The 19,158-nt window shown below is 28.5% G+C and overlaps 1 protein-coding gene across 2 annotated transcripts; it reads right to left on the bottom strand.

The window, feature by feature from the left end:
* Positions 1-3,692: 3,692 nt before the first annotated feature.
* On the bottom strand, positions 3,693-14,710 carry LOC145968723 (cytochrome P450 4C1-like). Of its 2 annotated transcripts, XM_083094435.1 has the most exons (11): positions 14,428-14,710; positions 11,564-11,744; positions 11,279-11,388; positions 9,632-9,722; positions 8,896-9,090; positions 8,328-8,394; positions 8,001-8,127; positions 7,795-7,876; positions 7,592-7,704; positions 7,223-7,460; positions 3,693-4,275 (listed from the first exon to the last, which is right to left on the bottom strand). In XM_083094435.1, exons 2-11 carry the CDS (start codon positions 11,733-11,735, stop codon positions 3,935-3,937), a joined length of 1,536 nt encoding a protein of 511 aa, XP_082950561.1. In that variant the 5' UTR covers positions 11,736-11,744; positions 14,428-14,710; the 3' UTR covers positions 3,693-3,934. The 2 variants fall into 2 exon arrangements, with proteins under 2 accessions (XP_082950561.1, XP_082950569.1); XM_083094443.1 differs by lacking the exons at positions 11,564-11,744; positions 14,428-14,710 and having other exon boundaries at positions 8,328-8,397; positions 8,956-9,090; positions 11,279-11,383.
* Between the last annotated feature and the right edge of the window lie 4,448 nt (positions 14,711-19,158).

The raw sequence follows: 19,158 nt of genomic DNA, 5'->3' as shown, positions 1-19,158 counted from the left end.
AAGCATTGTTCATACGCAATGTAGGCGAACAGATAAATATTACAGCACATTGTCAATAACAATTCAATAACAATATCGATTTAATTAAGTGAATGATAAATATGAAAGTACACTTGTATTTAACTGTTAATGAGTACGCCATATTATTTGTATTCCATTCAGAAAAAAAACTATCCTATCATTTATCAGAATAGAATGCGTAATTATTTTTCAGGGTAACTTTGACTATCTGATTGAAAAAAGGAGATGATGCGATAATTACGTAAAATGCACAATGTATTGTGTACTGTGTACTGTGTACAGTGTATTGTGTACTGTGTATTAAACGGGCATTATATGCAATTCTCAAGGCAAAATCATGAAGTAAGAGTAAGAAGACTTAGCTATATAAATTTAAAGTGGCAATGAAAAAGTTTCCTGTAGAGCCAGGTGTACCGAATGGAATAGCTTATATTTTGTCGCTATCATGAATAATCATATATATATGTATATATACGACTATTCATATATATAGAGTTACGTTTAATGGTGTCAGTGTATTAATGAATGTATAAAGTATGGTGTACATAAGAGTTTAACACAATTAAACATAACACTGCACATACATGTAATATTCAAGATGCTGACGAAATATTGTAAGATATTCCATTCGTTGAATCTGGTCCTACACAGAACATTTTCAATTATCAACTTTTGTTTCTTTTTTTGTATTATGTAGTCTCTGGCTTTATGGACAAATCCAATTTTTAACACATTCTAATTCATTATATAACTATATGAAATTTAATTATTAAATGATAATATTAAAATGAATATTAAAATCGCTATTTAAAATAAAAACATAGATAAGGAAGCATCAAGAGAAAGACAAAGAGATGAATAAGAATCCTTAGAATGTTTCATTTCAATCAAGATCATCAAGATCATTCCTATTATTTGAAAAATAATCGCAACTTTGCGAATTGTGTTCTGTATTTAAATCTATAATATGAATTAATCAGCACAGAGACATGAATAATCTTTAATCTAAAATTTCCCCAATTTCCTGAACTAAATAATCCGCACGAAGTTTGACCAAAAAAATCATAATCGTTTGATGCAATAGAAAAAAATCAGTTACAGGATTCGTGAATTATCTCATGTTTTATTGGTAGAAATATGTGTTGGTTATATGCTTCGCTTTAATAGATGTCTAATAGATGTTTATTAAACGTCTTAGACGTCTATCCGACTTATCATTTTTCACTGGGTCTTATCTTATTTTCTTTTAATTTTCTCGTAAGAACCAATGTCAAGGTTCCAATGAGCATCCTCGACTTGCAATTTCAATACACAAGTTAAAACCAATATATGGACCGAAATTTTTAATAATAGAAGGTGTTACATAACAGCGATTAAAATAAGAGATACTTATTGTTAATTCTAATTAAAGTATGAAATAATCGTTTGTTTATATTAACTTGTCATTGAATTTCTTATTGTGCGCACATGTATATTATATTGATGTTATTAATTATGTTGATGTTATCAATTTATATATATAGTCTTTCATACAACTTATTTCATATAATTACTTATTCTCACCGGCCAACATATTATTGCTATAATTACCACAGATTTGAAAGTAATTTTATTGCAGACTTTATTCAATCTACTGTAGTTATTTTTATATTGAATTCTGATAAATTCTCTGTTAAATACATTGAGAAAAATATAATCGACAATATTAATATAATTGGAATTTATTTTATTAATTTAATAACATTATTAATTAAATCAATACGTCAATTCCTAAATCAAAAGCATGATCTGATTAATAATGTTATTGAGTTAATAAAATAAATTTCAATTACATTGATGTTATTGATTCAACATTATTTTTTTCTCAGTGTGCATTAGTAATTATTATGTAATAAGATAATCAATTCTAGGAATTATTATAATTCAATAATAAAAATACGCAAACGAACGAATGTAGATGAAATTAGAATCTAATTAGCGGATGCTTTTCTCGTATCAGACTGCACGTGCGTCTATTAGATTAGATATCCGTATCTTATATCGATCGTGACCTAATGTTCATTATTCACATTGATCCAGAATAATAAAAAACGCTTTCTTTGGAACGAAATGATAAATTAGATATTAAATGATTATTTTGATAATAATTATGTAGAGATATATACACTGAAATGTAGAGAATACGCTAGTCTGACTTCTTTGAAATTTTGTCGAAATATAAATCTTTGTAAAATTTAAAATGTAAGAAGTTGTGTTTTCTTCGGAGATGTACTCCGAAGATAATAGAATAATAGAAGAACAATAGAACATAAACTATAAGACAGATATCCAACGAGAAAGTGAAAATGTGACTTAAAAATCAACCCTGAGAGAATTTTTACATAATAATTAAATTTAAATGTATCATAATTATCATATCGATTTAAATATGTGTATTTAAATGCTTTCTATATATACATACATACGTGTGTGTGTGTGTGTGTGTGTGTGTGTGTGTGCGCGCGTGCGTGCGCGTGCGTGTGCGTGTGCGTGTGTGAGTGTGTGAGTGTGTGAGTGTGAGTGTGTGTGTGTGTGTGTGTGTGTGTGTGTGTGTGTGTGTGTGTGTGTGTGTGTGTGTGTGTGTGTGTGTGTGTGTGTGTGTGTGTGTGTGTGTGTGTGTGTGTGTGTGTGTGTGTGTGTGTATACAAGGTGTCCCAAAAGTCCCGATACGGTCGAATATTTCATAAACTATGCACTTTAGAAAGAAATGTTTCAGACAAAAGTTGTGTAGCTTGAAGGGGGCCATAAGATGGTGGCAATGATTTGACCTTGGAGAGTCATTTGAAGGTCACGTGATGGTCACCGTCAATTTCTTAAATGGAACCCTCTATTTTTTATTACATATTCTTGTAGCTTATCTCGAGGACTTTCCAAAACACTATAATAAAATATTTTTCCCTCAAGTACTTTTTGAGTTATAAGGCTTGAAATCATTTCTTAATTTTACATAAACCGTAAAATATCTTGTAAAATATACATTTTTCGATTATCTTACCTTAATACTTTTATGTACAAAATAATGAGAGGAATCAATTGGTGTAAAGAAAAGACATAGTTGTTTCGAAGAAAAAATATGTAATTGTTAATTTGCAAATTACATATTTTTTCTTCGAAACAACTATGTGTTTTCTTTACACCAATTGATTCCTCTCATTATTTTGTACATAAAAGTATTAAGGTAAGATAATCGAAAAATGAATATTTTACAAGATATTTTACGGTTTATGTAAAATTAAGAAATGATTTCAAGCCTTATAACTCAAAAAGTACTTGAGGGAAAAATATTTTATTATAGTGTTTTGGAAAGTCCTCGAGATAAGCTACAAGAATATGTAATAAAAAATAGAGGGTTCCATTTAAGAAATTGACGGTGACCATCACGTGACCTTCAAATAACTCTCCAAGGTCAAATCATTGCCACCATCTTATGGCCCCCTTCAAGCTACACAACTTTTGTCTGAAACATTTCTTTCTAAAGTGCATAGTTTATGAAATATTCGACCGTATCGGGACTTTTGGGACACCCTGTATATATATATATATATATATATATATATATATATATGTATATATTGGTATATATATATTATTAATATCTTGTTGCTAAAACAACATTATTTGCGTAGAAAATAAATATTCACAAATCATTTATTTCCATTAAATCTTGTCTGTACAATAATAATTCATATATTTGCTCGATGTTTGGTAATATTCAAACGTATATGTCATATCAATTAAAATATCAATATAGTAAATAAAAATATAGTGTACAATAGTAATACGCTGTATCTGCAACCAGAAAATATTCAAATTCCGAGAAAGATGATAAAGATTGCGTAATATAAAGAGAAATGGACATTTGCTGGTAAATTAATTATTTCTTTGGCGTGAAATGAATGAATATGTCTTCGCATGGTCGAAAAATAAGAGTAGCCTCGCATTCAACTGCATCTGGCTGTTTTACACTTTTCACTCTCCACTTTCTCAGAATAGCTGTTAACATTGTTTTCTCTTCGAGTAAAGCAAATTTCTGGCCGATGCAGTTTCTTGGTCCAGCGCTAAATGGAATGTAGGCATATGGATTCCTGTATTTCGAGTTTTCCGGAAGAAAGCGATCTGGATCAAACTTTTCTGGATCTGGCCAAATTTCCGGATTTCTATGCATTAATGCGATTCCCAATCCAACTGTAACACCTTTTGGAAGTATATAATCACCTAAAAAAATATATTGTTATAGATTGTATTCTGTTCCCTTCCCACATACATATATATCAAATTTTATATTAACTTATATATATATATATATATATATATATATATATATATATATATATATACAGGGTGGCAGGGAAATTTTGACAGTCCCGAAGTGTGAAGGTAGATTGGCTCAAATTAAGAAGGAAGCTACTATATTATTTTGCGATATTCACAATAATTAACGAAAAATTAATTAAAGAAGATCGACCAATGCGCGTGACTCGAAGCACACGACGGCGAAGGCGGTCTGACTGTAACATAATGGCGGCGCGCGGCGAAGCGGTGATTGGGGAGGGGAAGAGCCTTCGCCACGCGCTTACACACTCATCGCTCCTCCCCTCCCCAATCACCGCTTCGCCGCGCGCCGCCATTATGTTACAGTTAGACCGCCTTCGCCGTCGTGTGGTTCTAGCCACGCGCATTGGCCGATCTTCTTTAATTAATTCTTCGTTAATTATTGCGAATATCGCAAAATAGTATAGTACCTTCCTTCTTAATTTGAGCCAATCTACCTTCTTACTTCGTGAAGGTCAAAAATTGCCTGATACCCTGTATATACAGGGTGAGCCATTTTAATTAACGCACGCAATTATTTCGGAAACAAAGCATTTTAGAGAAAAATGTTTCAGACAAAAGTTTTATGGTTTCGAGGGGGCCATAAGATGGTATCATTGGTTTGACACTGAAGAGTCATTTGAAGGTCACGTGAAGGTCACTTCAATTTTTTTAAATGGAACACCCTATATATTTTTGCACAATCTTGTAGCTTATCTCGAGAGCTTTCCAAAACACTATAATTAAGTACCTTTTCGTTAAGTACTTTTTGAGTTATGAGGCTTGAAATAATTTCTTAATTTTACATAAACCGTAAAATATCTTGTAAAATATTTATTTTTCGATTATCTTACCTTAATACTTTTACGTACAAAATAATGAGAGGAATCAATTGGTCTAAAGAAAACACATAGTTGTTTTGAAGAAAAAATATGTAATTTGCAATTAACAATTCCATATTTTTTCTTAAAAACAACTATGTGTTTTCTTTACACCAATTGATTCCTCTCATTATTTTGTACGTAAAAGTACTAAGGTAAGATAATCGAAAAATGAATATTTTACAAGATATTTTACGGTTTATGTAAAATTAAGAAATTATTTCAAGCCTCATAACTCAAAAAGTACTTAACGAAAAGGTACTTAATTATAGTGTTTTGGAAAGCTCTCGAGATAAGCTACAAGAGTGTGCAAAAATATATAGAGTGTTCCATTTAAAAAAATTGAAGTGACCTTCACGTGACCTTCAAATGACTCTTCAGTGTCAAACCAATGATACCATCTTATGGCCCCCTCGAAACCATAAAACTTTTGTCAGAAACATTTTTCTCTAAAATGCTTTGTTTCCGAAATAATTGCATGCGTTAATTAAAATGGCTCACCCTGTATATATACAGGGTGTCCCATTTTAACTTTCACACTCGAATATCTCGAAACCATGGCGGTTTCGGTGAAAATATTTTAAACAAAAGTTGTATGATTTTAAGAGGGCCATAAGATGGTGTCATTGGTTTTACCTTGAAAAGTCGTTTGAAGGTCACGTGAAGGTCACCTCCAACTTTTTAAACGGGACACCCTATATACTTTTGCATATTCTTATAGCTTGCCTCGGGAGCTTTCCAAAACACTATAATTAAGCATTTTTTCATTAAGTACTTTTCGAGTTATGAGGCTTGAAATAATTTCTTAATTTTACATAAACCATAAAATATCTAGTAAAATATTCATTTTTCGATTATCTTACCTTAATACTTTTATGTACAAAATAATGAGAGGAATCAATTGGTGTAAAGAAAACACATAGTTATTTTTAAGAAAAAATATGTAATTGTTAATTGCAAATTACATATTTTTTCTTCGAAACAACTATGTGTTTCCTTTACACCAATTGATTCCTCTCATTATTTTGTACATAAAAGTATTAAGGTAAGATAATCGAAAAATGAATATTTTACAAGATATTTTACGGTTTATGTAAAATTAAGAAACGATTTCAAACCTCATAACTCGGAAAGTACTTAACGAAAACTAACTTAATTATAGTGTTTTGGAAAGCCCTTGAGATAAGTTACAAGAATATGTAATAAAAAATAGGCAGTTCCCTTTAAAAAATTGAGGGTGACCTTCACGTGACCTTCAAGTAATTATTTATGGTCAAATTAATGACACCATCTTATGTCTCCTTTAAAACCATATAACTTGTGTCTGAAACATTTTTTTATTTAACGCACCGTTTCGGAGATATTTGAGCGTATTATTTAAAATGGGACACCCTGTATATATATATATATAAATATGTATATATAAATATATATATATATATATGTATATATAAATATATATATATATATATATATATATATATATATATATATATATATATATATATGTATGTATATATGTTGTTGTAGTCTAAAAAATTATATTTTCCGTAATCCGTATAAAAATTATATTTCTGTCTAAAATCCACAACATAATGTTAAATCTACAATAGATAATCTGTATATGTTAATAAAACTAATGAAAGAATTCTATTGTATAATATAGTTATTTTTTTTTAAATTCAAAACGCGGGGTATAAAATGATAAATACAATTTTATGCAATTATTTTATTATTTTTTGAAATCTGTCGTAAATTAAAGACTCTAACATAAAGCAGATTTTTTACTATTAACCTTTTGCTGCATTTATATACTTTTAGTAAAAAATGGCACCTCTCTCAACAGAAACATAGTATTTTCATGTAAGTAAAAGTACTGTTTAATAGCAAATTTTATAAATTTATAAATTAATGTGAATATCTTAAGATTCCTTTTATCTTAATATTAATAGAAATAAAGTATCATATACCCATTTTTACATCTTCCGCTAATTTCCTTGTGATTAAAGGTACACTTGGGAATAATCTGAGCGTTTCCTTTATAATCCTATCGAGGTACTTTAATTGCGACAGTTCCTTTATGGTGGCTGGTGTTTCTGAATCTTTGAAAACTTCCTCGAGTTCCTCATGAATCTTTTCTTGATGCTCTAGATTATTGCCCAAAAGAAAAAGCGTCCAGGTTATCGCAACTGCAGTTGTGTCGTGACCCTATATAATTATATATCTTTATTATTTATTTATAATTATATATACTTATACTATTATATACATTTATAATTATATTATAAAACCTAATAAGAAGAAGCTTTGCTTTAAGTTTCAAAAATTTTTTCTCTTACCTCGAACATGAATGTATCGACTTGTGCCCGCAATTCATCATCGGTTAACGGAGTTTCGGCTATTTCATTCTGATCTAGTAATAGATCTAAAAAAGCTTTTCTTTTCCGCTTACCTAACGAAACAAATTTCATAAGAATAATTCAAAAAATTATTAACATAAAACAATTAAAACATATATGTATAATTATCATTTTATAATCACCTATATCAAGTTCATCATCTTCACTTTCCACTTTGGTAGAACCGTTTGGCGATTGTCGTGTGACCTTTTTTTTACGTATTACCTGAAATTTGATATCTCAGTTTGTAAATTTGTTGGATTCATCCAAACAAAAAATAGATTCAATAATTAATTTAATAAAATTCTGCCGATATCTTAATACATCATTAGTGATTTTTTGCGCATACCTCTCTCGTAAACTTATGGATTATGTTAACCACTGATCTATATTCCTTTCCTTCAGATACTAAATTATAGAAGCAATCTGGCCAAAGCCATGGTCGGTACAATCGTTCCATTATTAATTTCGAACATCTAAAAATATTATTAAAACATTAAACCTATATAACAGCATATTTATGGTATTATGTTTATTAATTAATTACAAAATGTACTGTTAATTCTTAGAAAATTTTCTTAAATGTCACTAATGTGATAAGTCACTAATGTGATAAGTCACTAATGCTATCAATTATTTTATTACTAATAAATTTACTTATAATAACTTTTCGAACCTATGTATCGTAGTGGTATATTTGGTTTCTTCTTCTTGAGTATGTACATCCACACCCATTGCCGTTTCTGCAAAATAATGACTTAGTATTATCATAAATCCCTCAAAGTATCCTACATTACTTATTCCAAAAAAGAAATAGAATTTATGCTTATAACTATCGAAAATAATATAGTAATAATTATATTTAATGTTAAAGCAAACTGTAATCTTTTTTTCTAATAAACATATTTTTCTAATAAACATAATTTTTCTAATAAACAACCGTTGTTTTGATAAAATAAGTGAATAAATGGATAAATAAGCAATATATCAACTTATTATTATAATGAATGAACTTCTCGATTCAACAAAAGCAAAATGTACTTGACAAGTCTCTTTATTCATATCCTAGTTCATAATAGCTTTCTACTGCAGCATAAAATATCTACATTAATGATACTTTTTTGTGTTCAAGATAAATATCATATATTATAATAATATGATATATATATATATATATATATATATACGTGTATATATATATATATATATATATATATATATATATATATTTATTTATTTATTACCACATATAACATCGAGAGCAGCATTATTAGCGAACGGAAAAATATTGATAGCCTTCCCTGGATTCTTTGCTATCTCCTTCTCGAGACATTTTATCAAGATTTCTGCTTTTTCGGACATAACCACGGCAAACTGATCCAATATACTAAAATGGAACGTTGGCCCGATCAACTTTCTATCATGGAACCATTGTTTTCCTGAGAAAAGTAGTATCGAACAGTACATTTATTTATTAAAAATATCATATGCCAGATATACGCATACATATTTGTAAATAAGTAAAAATGAAAAAAATATATTATTATGGGTTTTCTTATTTCGTTATGTATCTTTTTTGCATATCGCCACTGAATATTTATAATCTCGGATAAGAAAAATTGCACAAACAACTCACAGTCAGTAATGTTAATGAAGCTTGCCAATTTGAATAATTAATATTAACATAAAATCAGTCACATAAATTACATAAGTAATTGTGAGATAAGGATGTGAAAAAATGTGTTTCCTTTCTTTTTATCAAGATATACATATATACAAATTTGCATAGTTGTATTAGAGTAAAATTTTACATTTTCGTCTCTTTAGTCCTTTTCATATTTTTAGGTTATTTAAAATATTTTCGAGAATAATCATACATCAAAAATGCATAATATAATATAAACTCAAATTAATTTTCATGTTTAACTAGATATTAAAAATATTCTATAAAAAAAATCTTGAAAGAGATTATGGATTTACCTGTAGAAGTTAGAAGTCCTTTGCCTAACCAAGATTCCATCATTTTATATGGATGTCCTTTTTCGATATTTACTGTGCTAGACATAATAATCTACAAAATGAATTTAAAAATAATAGAACCATTTAATAATTTATCATTTATTATATTACATAAAATGTCTTTTCTTCAAATTTTTAATTTTTTCGAAAATAGTATGTAAAAATTTTATTTCATATTTTTAATTCACTTTTTATGTTATTTCATTACGTTTTTCTCGATGTATCATTATATTAAGAAATATTCTATATAATATTTTAAAGATGAAACCGATAATTAAAACTAGATTGCTAAAGTGCGTAGATTGCTAACATCAATTTGAAAATTTAACTTTGACCGTGAACTATCTTTCTCGAAAGGCGAATCAGTTTCTTTGATGATGCTAGTAAAATAAAAAAAAATAAAATAAACGCGTGCATTGTCTTTTAGTCTAATAATAAATTTTCTATTTAATACAGATAGTCTTGATACATAGTGTTATTTTGTACATAAAAGTATTAAGGTAAGATAATCGAAAAATGCATATTTTACAAAATATTTTACGGTTTATGTAAAATTAAGAAATGATTTCAAGTCTTATAACTCGGAAAGTACTTAATGAAAACTAACTTAATTATAGTGTTTTGGAAAGCTCTTGAGATGAGCTATAAGAATATGCAAAAGTATATAAGGTGTCCCATTTAAAAAGTTGGAGGTGACCTTCACGTAACCTTCAGGTGACTGTTTAAGGTCAAACTAATAACACCATCTTATGTCCCCCTCGAAGCCATACAACTTTTGTCTGAAACACTTTCTAGTAAAATTCTTCCTTATCGAGATATTCGACCGTGTCCAGACTTTTTTAACACCCAGTATATACGTTTGCAGCAAATTTTAATTGATTATTATGGAGATAGCGAAAGAAATAATTTATCCGGAATATTAATTTTCTTTGCCGAAAATTAATATTCCGGAAAATAATTTTGCTAAATCTTACAAAGTGTCTTATATTACAAATATCATCTACATATTACAAAGTATCTTCAAAAGACACACATAAACACAACATGCATAAATACAACGCGATACAGAACACGACACACGCATACATATGTACGCACGCACGCAAACAAAAAATTGTTTTGCTAAAATAATAAATTATTTTTTATTCTACAATCATCAAAATAATAAACAGAAAAATCATTTACTAGAGCTAGATTATTTTCATTGCAGATTTATGTTTTTCCACAAATAAATATCTATTAAGAAAAAAATTTTTTTATTAGAGAAAGAAAAAATTTTGCGGTAATATTAAATAATTCATTATAACAATAAAATATAATCATTTTTCATATGTATGCAATAGTAGCAATTATGTTACTGATAAACTGATAATTATGTTATTTTCACCGTATAATTATTATATTGTGAAACTTTTCAATAATAATTGTATTATTTAATAATAATAAGATATAATGTTTAATTATATACTTATAAAAACTTACTCTATTTCACTCTCGCAAAAAGTTTCACTTCTTTATGATAACAAATTATTATGTATTTATACTCTTGTCATTACAAATTATATGATAATTAATACTTCATACTAAAAAAATGCTTTTCATTCTTACCTCTAATAATTCAGGTTTATAGAGACTAATGATTGGCTCCATGCCTAACCAAACTACAAAAATTCCTTCTTTAAATTGTAGCATACGTTCTCTGTACCATTGTGCTCGTTCTGTAAGTGAACACATAATAAAATTTAATATTCAATTTTTATTATACTGATTATTTACATATTACATTAATTTAAAATAAATGATGAATATTTTGTTTCAATCTTTTTTTTATTAAAAATATATAATTGATATCTGTAAAAACATACAAATAATATTATTTATAAAATTCTTTACCATAGTTTGTCAATTTTAATATTTCAAATATCACGCCAAAAGGAAATCTGCTATATAGAGGAATGTTCTTAAGTTTTTGTCGAAGAATATATTGATGATACGATGTCCATATAATTGCGACGATTATTAAAACAACAAATAGGGTGCATAGTATCAAAGAAATTAAATCCATTCTCGTAACCTGTAAATATATTGAACAATTTTTGACTTATCGAATATGTATAAATGCATAAAGTACTGTTTAAAATAGATTTATTAGAATCGCATATGCATATACAGTAGGCGCCAATAATGCCTTAACATATGAAATTGATCGCATTCGAGACTAATAATAACTTAATGATAACTAGTCATTATTAATCCCGAATGCGACCAATTTCATAGGTTAAGGCATTATTGGTGCCTACTGTACATTAACAAAGATATCATTAGCACGATGTTCATTATTTACTAACCGATAGTATTTATTAAAAATATTTCATTTCTGATAATATGACGTTGGATGATGCGTACATAAATATACATATCATCGCACAAATTCGAATATAAAATCAATATCAGTGAGAATATTTGGTAATTATGCATAAAAAGGGCCCACCTTCGCACAAATGTGTTATTGACGTATGTTGTGAAGATGTTATCCCTGATTAACATTCTGAAGGATTTAACCGGCGGTCGTTCTTTATTCAAAAGTTATTAACAAATAAATGTGAGAAATATTGACATAAAGATTCTACTTTATTTGTTCACCGATTTGCTTCATTTTTAAATATGTTATAGGGGAGATTTTCCCGAGTAATTTCATATATTGTAACAAGTAATTATGATATTTGAACGGCCGCCTTTAAAGGCAAGGTTTCCCTCAATTTGACGCGAATTTTCAACGGATACGACGCGCATGCCTATCGATCTATAATGATCGAGGTGTGAGAGCCTCGTCTCTGCTCGTCCTCTTTCGTTTTTGGGCTCTCGCACAGTCAATATCGAGGAATCGATTATCCTATTGACCTGATCGGGAAATAAAAAAGGAAATCGGAGAAGTACGAATATCGAGGAAGTGAGGTCTGGCCAACCCTTTCTGAGTTCTCATCGTCTTTCTCACACAAGAGAAGGAATTTGAGGCCCCGGAACAGGTGAGAGAGCCAACGAGGGATAGAAAATAAGACGTCTCGAGGAGCAATGAAATAAGTGATTTGGCAAGAGATCTCACGAATTATTAATATATATTTTGTAATTCATTTTTGATTGATTCGACTGAACCTCTATCTATTGTCAGCATTACCAAATAAAATAAAATTGTTATAATATATATATATATATATATATATATATATATATATATATATATATATATATATAAGAGTCGGACTCAAATAGTTTGGAGATATAGGCTGAAAAAGGATAAAAATAATAAATACAAAAATAAGGTAAACCTTCGGAAAACCTGCCTATATGAAATAATGGGTAAGAATACCCAATTTCTACGTATTTTTACCTCCTGAACACGAATATGAAACTTAAAAATAGCGGTCGAACTCGCAAATCGAAGAAAAACGCAAAAAAGGTAAATTAAAGATAAATAAAAAAAAGGTAAACAATTTAAATTTATATAGAATTTAGTACAATTTAATACAATTAAAAAATATCACAAATGTATGTGTACACACACACACACACGCGGGGGGTGCAAGGGCCCTTCGGCCCCCCTTCCGCAGCCACTCCGCCGATAGGGGACGCATTGCGAAGAGTTCAATCTCAATGGATACATGCTGTAAGTTGTAAAGCGAGGTCCATCTTGCCTATCGGTGGGGTGATTGCGGAAGGGGTGGCCGAAGGCCCCCCTTGCACCCCCCCCGCGCGCGCGCGCGCGTGTGTGTGTGTACATATACATTTGTGATATTTTTTAATTGTATTAAATTGTATTAAATTCTATATAAATTTAAATTGTATTAAATGTATTTAAAATTATTATTTTTTCATATAACAGCTAAAATAGTAGGTTTACGAAAAAAATGCATATAACCTTTTTTGTAGAGTTTTTCAGCGGCTTTATTTTTTGCTTAATATTCTTTTTCTCAAATCAATATTTTCGGAGATACAAAGCATTAAAGTTGTAAAATTCTTTTGTTAATAATTCTTTAATAAACAACGACCGCCGGCTCAAACCGTCAGAATATTAATTAGAGATATGACCTTGACAACATATGTCAATGACACATTCGTGCGAAGGTGGGCCCTTTTTATGCATAATTACCGAATATTTCATCGGTTAAATATTTTAATACGGTCAAATGTGGAATCCATATTTCTTAATTTAAAAAAATGTACAAAAACCTCAATAAATTGTTTATATTCCATTTCTCTACCGTTTCTCTTCTCCTTTCCATATTTTTCTTTCAATGATATTTTTAAAAGAATTTATTGCTTAAATTATATGTATAATTATTTTTTTTAATAATATTGAACCAATATTAAATATCTAATCTTTGAACAAATGTACGTTTTACATAACAATGTGAGCGCTCTATCATCACTATTTAATATCGTAATATATGTATATAGCGAAATTTTTCTCTTTTGGAGAATTATGTGTCGCGAGATTTTAAATGAAGTTAATTCTGTTCTAAAATAAAAAATTACTTGCCATAATTGTATATAATACGCTTTACTTTAAAGAATCAATACAGTGAAAAGGAAAAAAACATTTCACCATAAAATATCCGCTCTTTTTAAATGAGTTCTTTTGTTAAATCACATTTTAATTATACGCAAATTACTTTGTGTTTTCAAAAAAATAAATAATAAAATCAAAAGTTTCAACTATGAAATAGTAATATGAAAAATGATAAGATTTCAATACTTACTGTCGCAGCACTTAATATTGAAACAATGATGCGTGGCCAAGATATTTGACACTGATAGCAGATATCGTTCCACAATTAATCACAATTTACTAAGCTTTATATAAATATAATGTAATTAAATAATGTAAAAAAATAATAGAGAAGAAGAGAGCGAAAGAGAATAGAATACTTTTCTAGAAAAAAAAGAAGGAAAGAAAAATCTTTTAAAAGAATCTTTTTAAAACAAAGGATTATATGAAATGTCTACTTCTTCTTGATTCAAGATTCAATAGCGAAATGTGTACTACGTGCTTATACAAACGTTATATGAATATTATATTTATGATATCATTGTTAGCATGTAAAGTTTTTTGCTTTCATTCTACTTGATCCCGCAATATACAGTAGCGGTCATAAGTTTAAGACAGTGCTCGGAATTAGTTGCCCTTTTCAAGCCGATTTCTGAGACGATGCTTACGATTCCCCCAGGTCCGTCCGAGGCTCGACGGCTGAGCCGCCGATTGCGCGCGTAACTCGTCTACCAAGCAGTTTCGCCATATCGTCATTAAAGTTTTCTTTGGTAAATAATTTTTCTTTTTATAAATAATTAAATATTAAAATTTTTATTATTATAATATATTACATATATACAATTTGTTATACATACATATTATACATACATGTATGTTATAATAATATATTTTAAACTTTAAAAGTTACCCTGAAAAATAATTGCGCATTCTATTCTGATAAATGATAGAATTAGCTTTTATTTTTTGAATTGTATATACAAATAGTATGACGTACTCATTAACAATTAAATGGAATGCAATTATCGTTTTATATTTATCATTCAATTAATTAAATCAATATTGTTATTGAATCTGTTATTGAATGTTATGTATTATGATTGATAGTATGCTGCAATATTCACATTCATTGCAGCAATAAATATTCATGAATTATATATATATATATATATATATATATATATGTACATATATAGATATGTAATATTTTACTAGAATATATTTTACTAGAAAAAGTTCTCTCTCTATGATTTCTACATTTTCAATGTAATGAATAAAAAATTGGTGATGTAATCAAATACATTTAGTTGATTATTATTTTTTTAAATAAAATATTTAAATAAAATATTTAAATTTATTTAAAAATATAATAATCAATCATACACATTTATTCAAGTTATCGAGTTCTTGTCCATAGAATTGCAATGTATATCCAGCGAGTGTGCATTAATCATAAATGGAAAATTAATTACTGATACGTGGTCTTCGGACTCTTAATTGAAAATATTCCAACCGTCTTCTAAACTGTTCTAGCGCTAATTTGCATATCATTAGTTGCATTTATTTCAGCTACAATATCAGTAGCAGAACGAAAACGATCTTTCTCGTACAAACGATGGATGCGACGATCCATTTTCTGAATTATTTTTCGTGGTTTACTGTTTTTTAATCGATCAGAACAGTCTTTAAAAATTTATACCATGCATGTTTACAAGCAATTTCTGACCTATTAACAATACTTTATATTTCAGTAAATGTTTTCTTTTGCTTTCGAAGTCTTACGACTTGTTCCCTTTCGTTAGGTAATAAATTCCGTGATTTACCCATACTTATATGCTTGCTAAATGAACTTAAATCGACAAAAAGCACACTACACACTAACTTTAGTATTTGTATACCAAAATGTCAAGCGAATTTGTTAAATGTTACTCGTTAGACAGATCGTCTTAAACTAATGTCCGCTGTTCATAAAAGTGAGGAAAACAGAAATACTGGAAAGATTGTGTTTCGTTTACATTTGGTAGCCAAAAGTTTGAGATAAGAAAATCCAACAGGCATCTGTATAATTTCAAAACAAACAAACTAAATGGAAAAAGACTACTTATACAACAAGCGTATTACCGACATTAAAATTCATTGTCTTAAACCAGTGCTCGGAATTAATTGCCCTTTTCAAGCCGATTTCTGAGGCGACGTCTACGATTCCCCCACTACCGTCCGAGGCACGACGGCCGAGCCGCCGATCGCGCGCGTAACGCTATGCTTCAGGAGCGTCCGCCAAGCCGTTTCGCCAAATCGTCATTAAAGTTTTCTTTGGTAAATAATTTTTCTTTTTATAAATAATTAAATATCAAAATTTTTATTCTAATTCTATTTTCTAAAAATATATTTTGAGATTTTTAAAATATCGTCATAGCAAATAATGTTGTAATATCTGACAGTGAGATACGAAACTTGTTAGAAATTGTTAAATTTTTTTCTTGAAGTATTGTTCATACACAACGTAGACGAACAAATGCATAATTCATGAATATTTATTGCTGAATGTGAATATTGCAGCATACTATCAATCATAATACATAACATTCAATAACAGATTCAATAACAATATTGATTTAATTAATTGAATGATAAATATAAAAGGATAATTGCATTCCATTTAATTGTTAATGAGTACGTCATACTATTTGTATATCCAATTCAAAAAATAAAAGCTAATACTATCATTTATCAGAATAGAATGCGCAATTATTTTTCAGGGTAACTTTGATTATCTGATTGAAATAAGGAGATGATGCGAGTATTACGTAAAGTTCATAACGTGTGTTGTATTAGACGGACATTATATGCAATTCATTTTCAAGGCAAATCCATGAAGTAAGAGTAAAGGAGACATAAAGTGGTAATGAAAAACATTCCGTGCAGTATCAGGTTTACCGAATAGCTTATAACATTTTGTCGCTGTCTTAAATATTCACATATATAGTGTTTTGTTTAATAGTGTCAGTGTATTAATAAGTGTACAATGTATAACACAATGTCAAGTTTTATACAATTAAACGTAACACTGCACATATATAATATTAAGATGACGATGAAATGTTACAAGCTATTTCATTCGATGAAGTTGACCTCTACACGGAACATTTTTAGTTATCAACTTTTGTCTCTTTACATTATGTAGTTAAGTCTCCTTACTCTGACTTCATGGACAAAACTAATTTTTAACACATTCTAATTTATTATATAACTGTATGAAATTTTATTATTAGATATTATTAAAGTGAATATTAAAATCGCTATTTAGAATAAAAATATAGACAAGGAGGCATGAAGAGAAAGACAAGGAGATGAATAAGAATCCTTAGAATGCTTCATTTCAGTCAAGATTATCAAGATCATTCATCAAAAATAATCACAACATTGCGCATTGTATTCTTATTCATTGTATTTAAATCTATAATATGAATTAATCAGCGCAAAGACATCAATAATCTTTAATCAATTTCCCAAATTTTCTGAACTAAATAATCCGCACAAAGTTTGATAAATTGTCAATAATCATAATCGCTTGATCCAACAAAAAAATCAGTTACAGGTTCTCGAAATATCTCGAGTTTTATTGGTAATTTAGAAAAATGTGTTGGTTATATACAGGCTCCGCTTTTTTTGATAACTCTTATTCTATTTTCTTTTAATTTTCTCGCAAGATCCAATATCATGGCTCCAACAAGCATCCTCAGCTTGCAATTTCAATACACAGGTAAAAACCAATATGACCGAGATTTTTAATAATAGAAGGTGTTGCATAACAGCGATTAAAATAAGAGATACTTATTGTTAATTCTGATTAAAGTATGAAATAATTGTTTGTTTATATTAACTTGTCATTGAATTTCTTATCGTGCGCACATGCATATTATGTTGATGTTATTAATTATGTTGATGTTATCAATTTATATATATGTATAGTCTTTCATACAACTTATTTCATATAATTACTTATTCTCACCGGCCAACATATTATTGCTATAATTACCACAGATTTGAAAGTAATTTTATTGCAGACTTTATTCAATCTACTGTAGTTAATTTTATATTGAATTCTGATAAATTCTCTGTTAAATACACTGAGAAAAATATAATCGACAACATTAATATAATTGGAATTTATTTTATTAATTCAATAACATTATTAATTAAATCAATACGTCAATTCCTAAATCAAAAGCATGATCTGATTAATAATGTTATTGAGTTAATAAAATAAATTTCAATTACATTGATGTTATTGATTCAACATTATTTTTTTCTCAGTGTACATAGTAATTATTATGTAATAAGATAATCAATTCTGGGAATTATTATAATTCAATAATAAAAATATGCAAACGAACGAATGTAGATGAAATTGGAATCTAATTAGCGGATGCTTTTCCCGTATCAGACTGCACGTCCGTCTATTAGATTAGATATCCGTATCTTACATCGATCGTGACCTAATGTTCGTTATTCACATTGATCCAGAATAATAAAAAACGCTTTTTCGGACTGAAATGATAAATTCGATATTAAATGATTATTTTGATAATAATTATGTAGAGATATACTGAAATGTAGAGAATATGCCAGTCTGACTTCTTTGAAATTTTGTCGAATTATGAATCTTTGCAAAATTTAGAATGTAAGAAGTTGTGTTTTCTTCGGAGATGCACTCCGAAGATAATAGAACAATAGAAGAACAATAGAACATAAACTATAAGACAGATATCCAACGAGAAAGTGAAAATGTGACTTAAAAATCAACCTTGAGAAAATTTTTACATATAAATTAAATTTAAATGTATCATAATTATCATATCGATTTAAATATGTGTATTTATGTGCTTTCTATATATACAGGGTGACCCATTTTAACTTAGGCAGCCAAATAACTCGAAAA

This window comes from Camponotus vicinus, unplaced genomic scaffold, assembly GCF_025532165.1.
Source record: "Camponotus vicinus isolate PSW18456_S1 unplaced genomic scaffold, iyCamVici1.0 SCAF_1, whole genome shotgun sequence".
In the NCBI taxonomy this organism is placed as follows: domain Eukaryota; kingdom Metazoa; phylum Arthropoda; class Insecta; order Hymenoptera; family Formicidae; genus Camponotus; species Camponotus vicinus.
The sequence above is the reverse complement of the archived record's forward strand: the minus strand, read 5'-3'. Positions and strand labels throughout refer to the sequence as shown.